Consider the following 17,404-nt stretch of genomic DNA (forward strand, 5'->3'; position numbering starts at 1 on the left):
TGGGATCATTTTTTATTAGCAATAAATGGTTCTCCCAAAGGTGGCTCGTATTGGAAGTAGTGGTGCCAGTATCCTTCATTTAAAAAGTCAGTGTCACCTACTTTTCTCTGTTTCACTCCTTTATTATTTATTATGAATACAGTCTTCACTGAATGAGGGGACCTAGCATAGCTTGCTTTGTGCACCAATTTCAACAGAAATTGGAACTGACAAGTGTTCAAAACCGCTACAGCAAAGGCGGCAAAACGAGTTAGAACTTACAAGTGGTGACTTATTTTTCTGAAACTATCACTGGATCTTAAGAAATAATTTTAGGGTTAGGCCCCAGAACTGACAAACTTCTCAACTAATGTCCCTATTTCTAGATAGATAGATAATATATATATATATAAAATCTATATTTTTTTTTTAACTGAGCAAGTGCTACTTTTTAATTATCACTAAAAAGGGAAGAATTTTGTTCACGCGTTCTTTATAACCATGCTTAAACATTTTAGTTTATGCCACCAGAAATTCACTACAATCCTAAGTGAGGCTTTCAAAATACCCCAATTAAAAAAAAAATGCAGTTTGCTTGTTTTAATTTGAGTTTAAGATGTAGGTGCTGGAAGAGACAAATGTTTGTCGACAGAAATTGTGAACCTCAATGCAATCTGAAAGTTTTACCTTAGGACTTTCACTGCTTACTTAACCCTTAGTGAACTGCACCAACAAGAGCAGTCATTTCACTGCCACTACGGAAATAAAGGAAGTTAGACATCTCAAAAGATCCTTCAACACCAAGACGAAAAAGGTTAGAAAAGTTCTGATTGTACAGTTTTAAATGATTTAACAAATTTAGACAAATTAGTCCTTAGATTTTAAAGCCCAAAATCTTGTTTTGATTCCTTTATGAACAGGGCAGAAAAGAGGTAAGTCAAGAAAAAACCCAGAGGGAAAAGAGGCAGGTGACTAAGCGCTAGTATTTGTAGTTTGTTTTTCCAAACTTTTTCAATACACAATTACATTCGAAGCCTCTTGTTACTAAAAGAGATAGAAGTTCTGCTCTTCCATTACTCAAATACAGAAGTTTTGCAGTCCATTTTCCTACTCAAAACTACTGACTTTTAAGATAGACTAAAATTAAAGCTATAAAATTAAGTTATTCTACTGTGAAAATCATTTACTGAATTATAAGAATATCAATCTCTATAACCGATTTTGTAAATGGACTATGGATTAAGTTTATTTTAAAAATAAAAAGTTATCTTTCAGAAGGTTTAACTAAAACAGAAAGTTATTAAAGCTTGGCTTAACTGAATACTATGTATTTATCAAATACAGACTGAATTCTTAATTTAGGTCCAGCTGTGCCTGGGTGGTCTCAGACCAGTGGATAATCTATGGCTGTTGCCGCAATACTTGGCTACAGTGGGCCAAGCTAAGAATAAACCCTTTAAAATGAATGATGGTCCAGGCTTTCAGCAATCAAAGTCAGGACCTGAATCTCATTTTTATGTTATGTGTATATAAATAAGATGCATTTTGAGATTAGTTAAGTGCCACCTTCAGGTTTAATTGAATGCTATTATCACTTCCTGGTCAAGTCACAGTAGGAGGAAGCATGGATTACATTTTCAATAATAATTAACTGATGTAATACCTTCAGAAGATTATTCCAAGGAAATGACTGGGAATCGAAGGAAATTGCCACCAACTAATGGTCAGCAAAAGACAAATTTCAATCACATGGGAAAAACTGAACATTGTGTGAAGTGTCAAGAAAGGTAGATAAGATTAAAATTTGTTCCATAGTTATGCACAGTTTTAGCTGTTAATAATTTTATAATAGGTCACCTTTACAGAGTGTTTTGTATACACCATTTGGAAGTTCACCTGTTAATTCTCTTTTAGAGATTGACAATTACGTGGCAATATTTACAAAGGGGTTTTAATCTTGGTACTGACCAATTGGCAGTGAGAGCAATATTGAAAGAATGTTTGATAAAGAGCTCCATGTTAGTAAGCTGCTATGGCAGTTGTAAGATCTAGCATACATTCTGAAATACAGGTTTTGGAATGAGACAGCTGCAGGGTACTGGATGTTTGGGTCCAAAGTTTTAATGCTATTAAATACTGTACATCAATAGGTTTTACAGTAACCATAATAGACATCTACTCACCATAGGTCTCTACAAAATGCTCAAAGACTATTCAGAGTAAGTATGACAAAGCTTCAACTTAAACCTCAGAAGGGTTTGTGAAAGTGAGGCTAAGATTTAAAGGATTTACAAACTGTTTAGTCCTTTGAAATCTTATTAATGATACCAAAGAAATTCCTATAGATTACACAGTAACAGATTTTATACCTTGTTTTGGAATATCACACTCCAAACTCTTAATACCAGAAATAAACATTATGGACCAAACCAACAGCAAATGAGCCTTCAGCTGATACACGCGAGCCAGGATTTCTGTATAGAAAGGAGTACAAGTTCTAGGCAATGACAAATAATAACAGAAACTGACAAACTAGAGATCTATTCCCACCACCACCAAAAAACATTCCCCAACAGTAAGAGTAGAACACACTTGCCTTTTGACACTGATATTTCAAAAGACTTAAACTAATTCTCCAGATATAAACTATAGAAACCCCCCCACTCCCAAAACGTTCTATGTACTCACCATCTGTAGGATTGCACCATATAAGCGGAGGAGAACTTTTCGTGGCTCATCTGCAACCGTCTCCATGGTGTCAGGTAACGAGCACTGGAACAGCATGTTGCTGAGGCCACCTCTATGAAAAGAAAGGTGATGTTCATAAAGCCTACTGAACATCAGAAAAGTGTACATTCCTCCCAGATCAGTGAAGAATAGATTCTGCTTTAGTACATATTCCAAGGCTTTGGACTGTCAGATCTGGAATGAGTGACCAGATCTAAACACCGACCAAATTCAAACTCTTCAGCACATCACTAAACCACAAATCAGTAAGAAATTTTTTAAAGACGGCTCATAACATAGCTTGCCATTAGAGACAGAAATCTAAATTTTTATTTGGGGGAAGAAAAAAAAATAGGTGTTTTACTTATTACTGTGGGACAGTGTGTCTGCTAAAGAGTTACATTGGAATCTAGCCTGAGGAATGAAGACTTTTCCACATTTTCAAATGCCAATTTATTATTTAAGTGAACAGCAACAGGATCTATTTGGGGAAAGGCTCATGAACAGAATAGTAGATATGAAGGTCAGGACTGACATGTTTTAATGAGCTTCTCCCCCAGTAGCTAAAATGATGCTGTTCTAAGCTGTACTTGTCTCTTCATAAGCACTAAACCCCCAGAAAGATTAGATTTAACAGTCACCGAAAAAAGTTCAGTTATTTTATCTTGAGACATGCAGTTATGAACACAGAAGTTTGGCAGAAGTTTTCATTCACTTCTGCAAACTTGATTGTGTACTATGCGCTCTCCCTTTATTTACTTGTAATGTCAGGTATTGAAGGATACCATCAATTAATGGTTTAATTAGAACCCCAAAGAAATTGCATGATTTCAGCCCTGCTTACCCATAGTAAAAATAAAATAAAAGTTTCACATGGTAGTTTCATATGCAGAAACCTGTAGATCTAAAATGTATTGAAATTTGATTTGCACTAGCTCTCAGTTTAACTAGCTGAATATTCATTTGGGGAGCCCTACTATAGTGGGACTAGCACCTGTTACAATGGGTTGTGAAATAAACATCTCTACTATATGCTCTGCATGATAGGATTAAAAACCACACAAAAAGGAAGCTCTAAGCTTAATGAAATAGGTTTTCAGCTTGTACCCCTTTTACTAGAATAGTTTAAAATTTTACTTGAACAAAAACTTCCAGTGCAGCTTGATCAGTCAAAAGAAGGCCTATTTAACTATCTATGGACAACAAATTAGTGTGATGGCATGTCAGCTCATTCTGCAAACAGACTAGATTTACACAGTCTGTAGCTATGGTTGCAGTGGTGTTCGGTCTTATGAAGTCCAGTAGTAAAATATTTTCATAGAGCATTTTTAAATGTAAATTTTTGTATTTAAAGAGTAACCAATAGTGTCAGAGGAGAAAAACCGCCTACAACTGTGACAAGAGTTTTATTGAGGGGAAATGAAATGGAATACATCTGGAGTGATTTTCCTCTGCTGGTGGTCCAACAGCAAGCAGAATATTTGTCTGATACCCCTTTTATAGACAAAGAAAAAATGGAATTACAAGGTTGATAAAGCTAGGCAAGTAGAATAGGATGAAAACTGAAAATATTAGAATTGGTTCTCAACTTCATAAATGGGACAGCTAAAAATGATAGATGGCATCTAGGGTTATTTTTGTTCCTTGTGGTTGGGACAGAGTGATGAGTTTGTCAATTGTTCTAGTTCCAAAAGGAAGATAATAGTTGGCATCTGTCAGATGCTGAGAGGGCTGCAGTTTGGCACTTGTACAGTCAAATGGATTCATCTCGATAAGCAAGCCTGGCATTTTTAAATGTTTATATTACCATAGACACTCACATCCCATCTAGGATTGGGATCCTACTGTGCTAGGTAGTATACCAATATATGATCGAAGACATCAGGGAAACATGCAAAACCTGAGAAATGAAGATGGTGGTCAGCTTGCAGTGGTAATCACAAGAGCCTCAAAGAACTGTGAGATTTTGGATGAGCAAATAAAAGTTCAGAGTTAGGCATCTTCAGGAAGTTACCATACTTTCAAATATCTAGTCAAATTAAAATATGGTACCTCAACTAGCTATAGCTGGACAGGCATCTGTCAAGGGAGAGATTCAGTATACTTCTGGTTCTCTCTCCCATATCAGCAAGATCACATTGCTTTGTTACCCTGGAGCTAATACTGCTTTGTGTACCCCAATTACAAGTTCATCTTTTGAAAGCCTTCAAGCATTTAATTATCTTGGAAACAGCCTGGTTATCCAGTATCTGGACCAAGTTTATTATAGCAAATTGAACCTCCTCCTTTAAATCATTTCAAGATAAAAAAATTAGATTGAACACTTATGCTCATATCATACCCCATTTATGCTCACTTATTTCAAGCTAAACAAAGTGCTACAGAAGACTTTACCACTACATTTACATATTAGAAACAAGTAGGCAATCAGTGATCTGATTACCTTGAAGACAACCATACCTTTTTTTCCCACCCAGTAAATTATTCATAAGGCAGCAGCAAAAGATTGAGAGGGAAAGAAAAGAACACTAACTGATGCCACTCACAACTGCAGGATTTTCCTAAGTTTCAGTTATTTATGATTACAGATGTGCATCAACTCTTACCTAGAATGCATAAAGCTATGTTCATTACAAAATTTCATAATGTCTGAAGTACTGCATTTCAAAGAAAGGTCTTTATGACAGTGTTTTACAAAAATGGCAGCTATTGCTACATACTCCACTTGCTATTAGTCTTATCTTTTAATATTTCCAATGTACTGAAATAGCTTAGAAGGGCCCAGGAGAACCTTGTTTTTAAAACTGAAATAAATTGGTTCAACCATTTAAGTTCCAGTATGCAACATAAAAGTTTGTTATTGTCTCAACTGAGCTTTGATTAATGAGTCTTATTTAAAATGCAGTTGTACCCTGAAACACGACTATCTAAATCTAGTTCATTCTTACTCAACAGGTATGCTCCCTGCATACAATATTCAGAGTCATAACAGGCTGATTAATGAATTGTTACTTTTGACTTCTGTGAGCACTGCAGAGCTAGCAGTCTAGTGAGGTGATTTCAATTCATTCTTGAGCATGACTAACAGAATTGAATACCAAGTTACAGCTGCAGGACCAGTTAGATTTTGCCCACATACCTGTGCAACCCAGTTATCTTCAGTGGGTTTGCACAGGTATGAGGGCAAAATCTGGCCTGTGGAACCTTTTTCTACTGGTAAGAAGAGAAAGAAAGAGCTTAAGTTTGATTTTAGGATCCCAGGTTGAATTTGCTGGGACAGCAATTAGAAAATCTTTTAAAACTGAGCACACCTGATAGGAAATAATTGAGAAACTGGGTTGCTCATGCTGCCAATATTCAGTATTTGTTTTCAGACCACAACTGAGCTTTAAACAAATATAATGGCTGAGGCACTCTTTAGGAAGAGGAGCTTATACAGGCATTTGGTAAAACTGCTAAATTATGGTTGATATTTTAGCTGGGTAAGATGTTCAGGAAATCCTGCAGTCCTTTAAGTGATTGTGCCAGTATCCTGGAACAACTACTTAGTGAAGTGCACCAATATCAAAGTATGACTAAAGGTGACAGATAATGGTTTTAGAAAAGGTTAGCGTGCAATACACATTACTGTAGCCTTTATTTTGCCTCCCACAGATTTCAGAACATTACTTAGCAATACTTAAAAGGTTCCTAGTTCCACTTTGCTTTCCGGGGGGGGGGGGGGGGGGGGGGGTGGGGGCTTATATTCACTCACCCCACACTGTCTCTATTATATTGCTTTTCTGCAGCATGTCTTCATTACTGCCTCTCCTATCAGCATTATCTGGAATTTCCCTTCACAGCAAAGAAAAAAAAATAGTGTAATACAGATGCGAGTATAACTGTTAAGAGTGGATAGGGACAGTGGTAATATGGGCTTATCTTTCCAAAAGTGACCAGGATAAAGTAGTAGACTAAAACTACATTTTATACTTCATTATGTCCCTTAAAATTTGCACTGTATTACACCAATTAAGTTAAATCAATACTTTGTATGTCATGCCATGATCTCACCACTTTACAAAAAGCTGCAGCTCTTTCAGATGGCCAAAAGTTCAGAGGTCTGGGAAAAGCACAGCATGATAGACTCTGTCATATTCTATTGCTCAGGTTTACCTTCAATGGGATCCTAGGAGTTTGAATGTCAGGCCTACAAAAAAGAGCTGTGTAGATCAGCACTTCCTGAACTTATCTGCAGAGATCTGGCTACTCACATGGCACTAGCTACTCATTTTCAGCTGCTTCAACAGATATCTATGCCCTTTGTGATGAAGTAAGAATGCCTTTAAAAAAAAGCCACCACTGAGAAGCAGCCAGCCTGTATGCTTCTACTGGGGCTGTTGACTACACAGAGAAAACAGCAACAATCCTTTGGAACCAGAACCATCTGTGGGAAACGAATATCCAGGGAAACATAGTACAAAGCAACCAGCTTGTATGTTTAAGGAAGAAGAGGACCAGGTGGTCTGGCAACTATCCAGGGAAGTATGTGGCAGGAGAAAGACTAGGCAACTTATAACCATGCAGGTAAGCAGGGGGAAGAAAGTAATAGAAAGATAAGGGAGATCAAATGAAGAGCAAAAACAGACCATGTAGAGTCATGATTACAACACTAGGGCTACCTACATCTCCAAATAGCATTTAACATAGAACAAACGGTTAATGTTTATTTCCCTTGTAAAGCCCTTGAGAACAGGATAATCTGTTTATTGATCTTAGGAAAAACAGTCCTTTCAAATTAATTCAACAATACAAAACCAGGGTGATGGACAATTCCTATGTGAAGGACTGACTTTGAAGTGTACTAGTCTGGTGCTCTACTGATGACACTGTATCAAGGCTCAGGAATCCTTGTGCTACTCCATTTAGCTTGAACTTGACTTAACTATGCTTGGCAAGGGCAACAGTTTCATGCACTTCATCTGTGAAAGATTTAATCAAGGCACATCATACAGGAGACCAATAAAGGCTTTCCTCATGACAAGTCACTTGAAGCTGTAAATACAGCTTCTGAATACAATACCAATGTAACTATGAAAAAAAAGTATGTGAAAAGGCAACAAGATTCAATGAATCTGCTTCTGTGGCACCATATGATTTGGCACTTCAAACAGGGATTCCTTTGTCAGCATGTAGAGAGATGTCTGATAGCACTATGGTCTGCTACTCTACTCACTAAAGGTTGGCATACACCATCCCTGCTGCTGATTAATGGCCACAGATGGGAAAAGAAAGCAACACCTTCTTTGAAAGAGACAGTACTACCACTAGTTGAAGGCCAATACCAAAGATGAAAGGGTTATTCACAAGTGTGATGTTGCACCCCATAAGGCTTTATGAAAAATATGCTTATGAATGTATATATGACATAACTGGAATATGTTTTATGCTACATATGCCATGCAACATCTCTGTAAAGGTTGTGATCTACTGAAGCTATTCATCCTATGTATATGCACGTGTCATTATTGTATTTGAAGTTATGAATATTGGCAGTATACTGCTTTGATTTTAAATAGCTTTAGTAAGGCATTTGGTCAGCTTCTTTAGAAAGAAATATGCAAGTTAAGCACCCAATCAAGAAGCACTTAATGGACAATGGATCTTGGAAGGCTCCAATCCACATAAGAAGTCTACATGAGGACATTCAAGGTAGCATGTGAACCATGGTTGCTACCTGTAAATTCTGAGTCATGCATGGACATGCGACTTGCCCATGTGACTCCAAAACTCCATCTTGTAGCTGGAATTCTATACAGGGGGAGGGAGGGGTATCCACCCACAAGAGAAAGTCTATTTAAACCTCTGGGAGATCCCTCCATTTTGTCTTCAGCTGGCTCAAGAGATAGCCTCTCCACCCCCAAAGGATACCTGAAGGAAACTGGAACAAAGGACTGTAACTACAGGGGGTGTGAGTGATTGCTGGAGACTAGTCTGTAAAAGGAAGCTTATTGAAACACCTCTGAGGGTGAGGTTTTATCTGTATTCAGTGTCTTACTGCATTAGACACAGAGTTGCGTGCTTTATTTTATTTTGCTTGGTAATTCACTTTGTTCTGTCTGTTACTATTTGGAACCACTTAAATCTTACTTTCTGTATTTAATAAAACCAATTTTTACTTATTTAACCTAGAGTATGCATTAATACCTGGGGGTGGGGGAGGCAAACAGCTGTGCATCTCTCTCTATCAGTGTTATAGAGGGTGAACAATTTAGGAGTTTATCCTGCATAAGCTTTATACAGGGTATAACGGATTTATTTGGGGTTTGGACCCCATTGGGAGTTGGGCATCTGAGTGTTAAAGACAGGAACACTTCTTAAGCTGCTTTCAGTTAAGCCTGCAAGTTTGTGGGATGTGGTTCAGACCTGGGTCTGTGTTTGTGGCCAGCAAGTGTGTCTGGCACAACTTGGCAGGGCTCTGGAGTCCCAAGCCGGGAGGGAAAGCAGGGGCAGAAGTAGTCTTGGCACATCAGTTGGCAGACCTAAGGGGGTTCTGTGATCCAACCCGTCACAATAAAGTTTAGAGGCAACATCTCCAATGTCTCTGCTCAGTTTTCCAAAGCAGAGCAAAAAATGGTATGATTGTCATTTTCACATATAACTTTGTTCTGAATAGCTGTGCAATTGGCCAGAGTAATGTCATTCACTCTGCTATCAATTCACAATATTTTGACCCTCCCGGACATCAGGAGGTACGTATAAAACTGGTAGCAGTTTTCCCATCATCATGTTCTGGCATTTAGGGGCATCAAAGCTCCTCCACTCCTGTCTGTTTCTGGCAAGTCTTTCAATGGTTCCCCAGGCTGTGCCCCAGGTTTTTCAGTTCGGCTTCCACAGCTCTTTGCATGTTGTTTTCGGGCAGCCTCATTTTCGCTTGCCTTTAGGTGTCCATCTTATTGCTACTCTGGTGATGGAATCAGTTTCCATCTGAAGCACATGACCGATCCATCTCCAATGCCTCCTGGCAATGACGGTGCTCAGAGCCTCTTGGATGCACTGTGTCAATAGAGCAGTTTTCCATAAACAGCCATTAACAGGAATACCCAATTTTGTTAATCCAAGACTCACTGAATCAGAGCTATGTTCTCCGTAAGAGGGAAATGGAGTCCAAGAAGTTCTATGGCAGTAGAGTGCAACTGCTGGCCAGCAAAATGCAACAATTTAAGGTATTTTTTATTTAAGGTATTTTTTAATCACAGCCCCCTTCCCGAGGAGAGCTGCCAGCGCAAAATGGCCTGGATAACTTGTCTCAAAGGCAAGAGGGAAACCTTCCAAGAAATGCAGGAGAGCGCACCACAGTCTGAGGCAAAATGGAAACATTTAGCCTCACTTGGTGAAGCAGGTTGACAAAGAGGAGAATAACATGAGTGGGTAGATGAGAGTAAAACAATACGTATCCAACACAGTAGGAAGAAGATTATTCGATTAACTGGCAATGAAAGGACTTTTGGATAATGTCACTCTGGTGACTATTTGCAGCCATTTGGACAGGTAAAGTCAGAATATCAGGAAACCACAATGACTGATCCTTTAATGTTTAAATAACTAATTATAGAAAACATCCAATTTAGAGACCATATCTGTATAAAGAGTAAAAAAATAAAAAAATCAGACACCGTCTTAGTTTAGTGTAACTCAGAAATTCAAGTAGAGTCTTCATTTTACTTTGTATACTCTATCAACTCTGTCTAGTCATTTCCACCATTTAACCTGAATAATCAGTGCTCTGTATAGGGAGAAACATTTAAAATGGAACATGTTCTAGGGCCACAAAAAGTGCCAGGGGATCAAGTACAAGTGTAGCTTCTGAAGGTCAGTTAGAGAATTAAACAGTACTAGATTTCAAGTTAATTAAGATCCTAAAATATTTTAAACTTGTTGGGCAAATAATTTTGAAGTCACAAATCCCTTTCACGTAGTGGCTTTTGAAAATGCAAACCCTTAAACCACAGTAATGGTCAGAGGTACTTGGGCATTTGGAAGTATTTAAGACTCATGTAAAACAGATACTACTCTCTTCCACTGTTAGAGAGCCGTTCCAAAATACATACCGTTGCTGACCAAAGAATCCACAATAACTCCCCCCATTTTCATATCCAGGCCATACAAACCTGGTTACTCCATAGTAACCAACTGACATGCTGAATCACAGCACTACAGAAACCTAAAGATGACTCACAATGCAGGGATTTGCACCACCATTTTCAATTTACAGGATGAAAAGAAAATGAAATTTTGGACACTGAAAAAAAGTCAAGAAGACCAAAAAACCAAGAGAACAATTTGAGTGTTTCAAACTTGTTCTAAATAGAGTGCAAGCGTTTTTAGGCAATTGTATAAGCAGTGCAGGAGCTCCCACAAACTCTGGTGAGCCAGGAATGAAGCATATTTTGGTAACCACCCAGAGCACCTCCTCTTGGCTCAGAGGAGAGCCATAGATGTAATGGTGCCAACCCCCCTTTACTTTGTTTCTGGATTCGATACCATGAATTAACTACTGAATTTCAACTGATTTCTGCTGCCCGGCCCCCTATACCGCCTGGGCTTTGGAGGATGCAGAGGAAAGTAGGTCCTCCCTGCCCCGCTCCCTCGGGACTCTAGGTGCGTTGGCCGCACTGACCTTGCAGCTGGTCATCTTGGCGAGGGGGAGAAGAGGAAGAATCCAGCTGAGGAGCTCAACCAGCCTGTCTGCTCCCCCCCCCCCCCATACCTACCACCAACAAGCGGCAAGGGGTGCTTCCCTCACCTAGGGTGACCAGATGTCCCGATTTTATAGGGACAGTCCCAATTTTTGGATCTTTTCCTTATATAGGCTCCTATTACTCCCCACCCCGTCCCGATTTTTCACATTTGCTGTCTGGTCACCCTACCCTCACTGCCCTCCCTACGGTGCCCAGGCCAGGAGGAGAATGCAGGTGGGAGAAGGTCCCCGCGCCCTCAGCCCCATAGTGCCCATCACCCGGCCCGAGGGGGAGGGAGGGGAACCACTAGCTCCCCACCCCCTCAGGCCCAGAGCGCCCGCCACCCACCCCCTCTCCATAGTACCCGCCCTCCCCTGGCCCTTACGCGCTGCGCCCCCATAGCGCCCTTGATGTGGCCCTAGGGCTCCCTGCCCCGCCCCCCAGGAAGCACTGACCTGATGGGGCTGATGCGCAGCTGCTCCTCCCGCAGCCCCCGCCAGGCCCCGGGCAGGAACTCCTTGCACCACAGATACGCCTTGCGGCGGGTGCGGGAGTCGGGCTCCTCCTCAGGTGGCGGCAACGTGGCCGGTGGCTGCTGCTGCTGCGGCGCCCGCACCCCCGCCAGCTCCTTGCCCTCGGCCTCAGGGTGAGTGGGCGGCGACGGCGGCTGCCCCGCGGCGGGCAGGACCACCCCGGGGCCGGCGCTACAGCCGAGCAGCAGCCCCAGCGGGGAGGGCTCGGTTTCGCCGTTACAGAACTTGGTCTTCATAGCGCGGGCGGACGGGCGAAGCAAATCGGTGGGGGGAGCTGCGCGCGCTCGACTCAATACCCGCAGACGGAATGCAAGAGGCGCGCGCCTGCTTCCCGTTCTTATACCCGCTGGCACGCGGACCCGCTCACCTCACTCACACCCCCTTCGCCTCCCTCCCCCTCACCCCCCGCCGCCCTTTCTGATTGGCTCTCGACCCGCACCAGTCGTGCGGGCTCAGGCAACCGACGCCTCCTGATTGGCACAGAAAGGAAGCAGCGGCGCCAGCTGCCGCAACGCAGGCTTTTGTGAGGGGCACACAAGCAGCCGATTGGCTGCTCCCGGTTGCCCCGGCGATCGGTGCGGCTCGCGCGCGCCTCACAATGATGTGGCGAGAGAGCGGAGACAGAGCAAGGTGATTCACCCCCGAAGGTCAGCCCCACCTCCCCCCGCCCCGCGCTCAGCCTCCATCCCCCTCCCCTCTGAGCTCCGCCCCTCAGGCCCTCCTCTGGGCTTAGCTCGCCCTCACTGTGTGATCAGGCTCCACCACCCCCTTCCTCGTGAGCTCAGCCCCCAGTGCCTCCATCTCCCAGCTGTGCCCACCACCCCTCCCCTCGGTACTCAGGCTCCATCCTCCCGCTCCAGCTGTGCCCGCCATCTCTCTCTCACCCTCCTAGCACAAGGATGCTCTCCTGCTGTGCTCAGCATCCACCTCCCAAACAACAGGATTCTCCGTGGGTGTGTGGGAGGGGGAGGACATTAAGCCTTAGCAGAGCTAGGCAGTCACTGGAGAGGAAGGCAAAAGGTGGGGCATAGCTAGAGGTGTACTGCTAATAAGCTCTGAGTACAGCTGGACAAGCAGAAGAGGGGAACTGGGGCCAAGCTGAGGTCACCTTGTTTTAGGTTTGTTTTAACACCTGGGAATTTAATATAACATTACATCATTCAGTAGCTAGTGTTTAATTGACTTAGTATGTCCTGGGGTGTTAGGCTTGGGGTGGCAGTGCCATCTGTCCAATGCAGTGAGCATTGTTGGAGCTGCTGCTGCGCAGGACAGATTGGCTCATGGTAACCAGGAGTTCCTTTAGCTCAAGCTCTTCTGGAAAGATGCAGGCTAATTAACACTCTTATTCAGTTGGAGTTGAGTCACAGAGGGATGACAAACTGCACACCTTTGCCCTGTACCAGAAGGTGAACTCCTGAGAAAAATTTGTTTTTGTGTACATCGCTTTAAAGTTTAGGTTTTTTTTTTATATCCATTTGTTTTTTACATTGGAAATATAAGAAATATCATGCTCTGACTTCGTTTTCTTGAAAGACTGGCAGTATTTGCCGTATTGGGATGGTGACATCCTAATCAGCTGAAATCAGTGGCAGCTTTCCTAACCCTCAAGTGGACTGGGAGGGAATGTTAAAATTGCCTAAGACTTAATATCTTCTCTTGTCATAAAAGAGCAATAAAGGAACAAGCCACCTTTGCCCCGCCATGATCCTGAGCTACCTCTCCCTCAGCCAGATCCCCCAGCATACATAAGAACATAAGAGTGGCCCTACTGGGTCAGACCAATGGTCTATCTAGCCCAGTATCCTGTCTTCCAGCAGTGGCCAATGCCAGGTGCCCCAGAGGGAATGAACAGAACAGGTAATCATCAAGTGATCCATCCCCTGTTGCCCATTCCCAGCTTCTGGTAATCAGAGGGTAGGGACACCCAGAGCGTGGGGTTGCATCCCTGACCATCTTGACTAATAGCCATTGATGGACCTATCCTCCATGAACTTATCTAGTTCTTTTTGGAACCTTGTTATAATTTTGGCCTTCACAACATCCCCTGGCAACAAGTTCCACAGGTTGACTGCGTACATCAGAGCAGCTGGATGGCTCTTCTAATACCAGATGCCAGCGGCTTCAAGGGACCAGTATAGTAGACAGGGCCATCCCTAGGCATATGCAGCTGTGTAAGGCACCATGAAATTTGGGGCACCAAATTGCCCCAAATTTCACGGTACCCTAGAACTGCGTGCTGCATATGCAGCAGCACCAGATCCAGCGGCCAGCCCTATCCCCCAGTCGCCCCCCCCCCCCCCCGTGGGCTGTGCCTACTGCAAGGGGCAGGGCAGTCCAGGGCTCTGGAGGTGATTTAAAGGGCCTGGGGCTCCCCGCGGTGGCAGGAGCACCAGGCCCTTTAAATCTCTGCCTGAGCCCGGCTGCCGGAGCCCCAGGAGCCAGGATCCGGTGGGGATTTAAAGGGCCCGGGGCTCCCCGCATCGGCCGGAGATACTTCTCTCTGTCACTCTCTACCTGGACTGCTCTGGGGATTAAGTGTCTACCCCAACTCCTGCCCCCAAATTTCAGTGCAAAACCTAAAGGAACAATTATCCAATCTGTTAATGAACCCTCCACACTTTCTTAGACTCATTTGTGCATTTCCCACTCCAGCAGGTTTCAACCTGCCCCCATCAATCTTTATGCTATTCTCCTGTTGGTAGAAAACCAAGTTGGCTTGTCCAAGGAGCAAGCAAAGGGGGAAATACCTTTTTTGTGGCAATGTCTCAGCCTATCCTCTGCTACAAAATGGTCTCCCTGGTTCTGGCCTGTTCATGATGGCATCAGGAGATCATGCTCTGGTCTGTTAAATTGAAGACTGGGTCTAGGAAAAAAACACAACCTGAAAGTAATCTAGTTATTAACAATCCAATTGGGGGACTTACTCCAAAGGAACTTCTTGCGTTAAAACATTGGGGGAGTGGGAGAACGAGGAAAGGTAGCTACCCTTTGTTAATAATATGGCTCTCTATACAGGGTGCTGGAACAATGTTTATAGTGGGAGTGCTGAGAGCCATTGAACCAAACTGTACACCCTGTATATCAGAGGTTCCCAAACTTATTTGGCCTACCGCCCCCTTTTCAGAAAAAAAATTACTCCGTGCCCCCCTTTTCAGAAAAAAAATTACTCAGCACCCCCCTGGAAATCTACCTTCTTTAAGCGAACAAACAGAAAGATGCAGTGACAAATTTGTGTTCTTTTATGTATCTATATTTCTACCTTCGTCCTACAATATAGTAAAGAAAGATGTGTTATTAGAATATCGCCCACGACATCAGGTATACAGTGGTTTTTGCATAAGATGGCAAAAGACAACCAAACTAAAATACTAATGAAACTAATAAACTGGGTTTTGTTCTTTGCTCAGCATTAGATATATGTATTTGATATTAAATTGTCAAATATCAAACTAAATTTATCAAGAAATAATTAATTAAAAAATAATCAATATGCAATTAAAAATCAGTTAATAGTTTTAATTTAGTTTGCCCTTATTTAAATAATTGTTCCTTATTAACACACGCCTTATTTACCAATTAACACAGATGATTCGATAGATATAAATAAATGTTAATAGTTAAGTTTTTTTTTTTATTTCATTCCCGTTTTCGTTAATATTGTAATAAAAAATATGACAAATATATTGACTGTACACTTCAAATAGTACTGTACTGACACAAGCCTGCTACGATTTTATTATTAGTAAGCACTAGAGACACAGAAACGTACGGTAGATATGTAAGAAAATGTATAAAAATACTCACGTGTAAATTGCTGTTTTATTGAAACAACAATAATACAATTTGCTTTGTATGTGATCCGTAATCCGTAAAGATCGAAGGTATTGAATATGAATAAAAAATTTTAAATACTTATTGCACGATTGTTAACTGCTTTTTACACAATTAAGAAACAATCTAAATTAGATTTCATACATGTCGCCTATTTATAGTATCGTATTGTAAACAAGTCATTACACGCACATATTCCTGCCGATGCATGCTGGACTTCCCGACAATGCGCGACACGCTCGCCTGCCAACACTTGCTTGTTAAGAGTTGTTGGCGGACTTGACACCTGATCGGTTATAATTTGTGAATTTATTTGGAAAATAAAGTAATCACTACAACTTTAACTCTATGTTACACAACAGATGAAACATGTACGAACGGTTTTTCAAAATTTTCTTATATTCTTTCTTTATGCTTCCACCGCCCCCTTATTTTTATTCAACGCCCCCCAATTGCACCCGAGGCTACTACTGCCCCCCTGGATCGTTCCAGCACCCCCCAGGGGCGGTATCGCCCACTTTGGGAACCTCTGCTGTATATAATGGAAACTACTTCAAGCAGGGGGTACGGCAGAACCTCCAGCACCTATGTCTCTATACCACCATCTGAGGAGCTCGGAGTGTGTTGTGAGGGTTCATTAGCTGGTGTTTGTAAGTATTACAGGAAACTGAGGTCAATGATTTTCCTAACATCACAAGACAAGTCAGTGGCAGAGGTGCAAGTAGAACTTAGGGATGCTTACTCAGGCAGAATTCACATTCACTTCAACAGTTGTCTGAGTAAAGACTTAAGAATTTGGTCCAAAATACATACAGGAATTACTTTATCACTGGAATGCAGCTGTGGGTGAGGTGGAAGGCAATAACCTCTGGACAACTGACACACACTCAACCAGTTGTGGGAGGGGAGTATTTTTTAGCTAAGGACATGCATCAAATACTAGTTTTCTAGTTTATTGATACCCATTCTTTATGATGAAAAGGTGACCAGAAAACAATCAGTGATAAGTGCTCATGGGAGCCTAAACTGTGCCTTGAACAGGAAGAACATTATTTCATTTTGTTTGTATTGATTCCTTCTTTGCTTTTTCTACTGTAGCCATACACTGGGCTAATGGCTGCCAGGGGTATATGTATGCTGTGGTGAATCATAGAATATCAGGGTTGGAAGGGACCTCAGGAGGTCATGTAGTCCAACCCCCTGCTCAAAGCAGGACCAATCCCCAGACAGATTTTTGCCCCAGATCCCTACATGGCCCCCTAAGGATTAGAGCTCACAACCCTGGGTTTAGCAGGCCAATGCTCAAACCACTGAGCTCTCCCTCCCCCCACCAAAGCTTCTGCTAACAATCTCACAAACCCACAGTAAGAATGAGCGTCCAAAACCAGCCCAGGTTTCATTCAGTAGCACCTTGCATGCAATCTATGTGCGTGGTAAGGAGCATGCTCCCATTGGCAACGTGTGTGCTGGGGGGAGGAAGTATGCTTACAGTGGTGGTGGTGGTGGGAAGGGCCCAGATGACACATCTGTCACTTGTTAGAGTTGTATGTTGCACCCCTCCCAAGACTTATTCACGTCTGTCAGTAATAGGGTGACCAGACAGCAACTGTGAAA

The 17,404-nt window shown here is 42.3% G+C and overlaps 1 protein-coding gene across 2 annotated transcripts in view; it reads right to left on the reverse strand.

Annotated features, from left to right (window-relative positions):
• Positions 1-14,817, reverse strand: part of LOC101951023 (choline kinase alpha) — a 36,684-nt gene extending 21,867 nt beyond the window's left edge. Inside the window, exons 1-2 of one of the 2 annotated variants that reach the window (XM_065591985.1) lie at positions 14,707-14,817; positions 2,668-2,779 (exon numbers count right to left, since the gene is read on the reverse strand). In XM_065591985.1, the coding sequence (XP_065448057.1) occupies positions 2,668-2,763 (96 nt within the window). In that variant the 5' untranslated portion in view covers positions 2,764-2,779; positions 14,707-14,817. Of the gene's footprint in view, positions 1-2,667; positions 2,780-11,881; positions 12,336-14,706 lie in introns of those variants that run through there. The other variant, XM_005307300.5, reaches the window with a different exon arrangement.
• Positions 14,818-17,404: the final 2,587 nt, after the last annotated feature.

The sequence above is a fragment of the Chrysemys picta genome, chromosome 4 (genome assembly GCF_011386835.1).
Source record: "Chrysemys picta bellii isolate R12L10 chromosome 4, ASM1138683v2, whole genome shotgun sequence".
Classification (NCBI taxonomy): domain Eukaryota; kingdom Metazoa; phylum Chordata; order Testudines; family Emydidae; genus Chrysemys; species Chrysemys picta.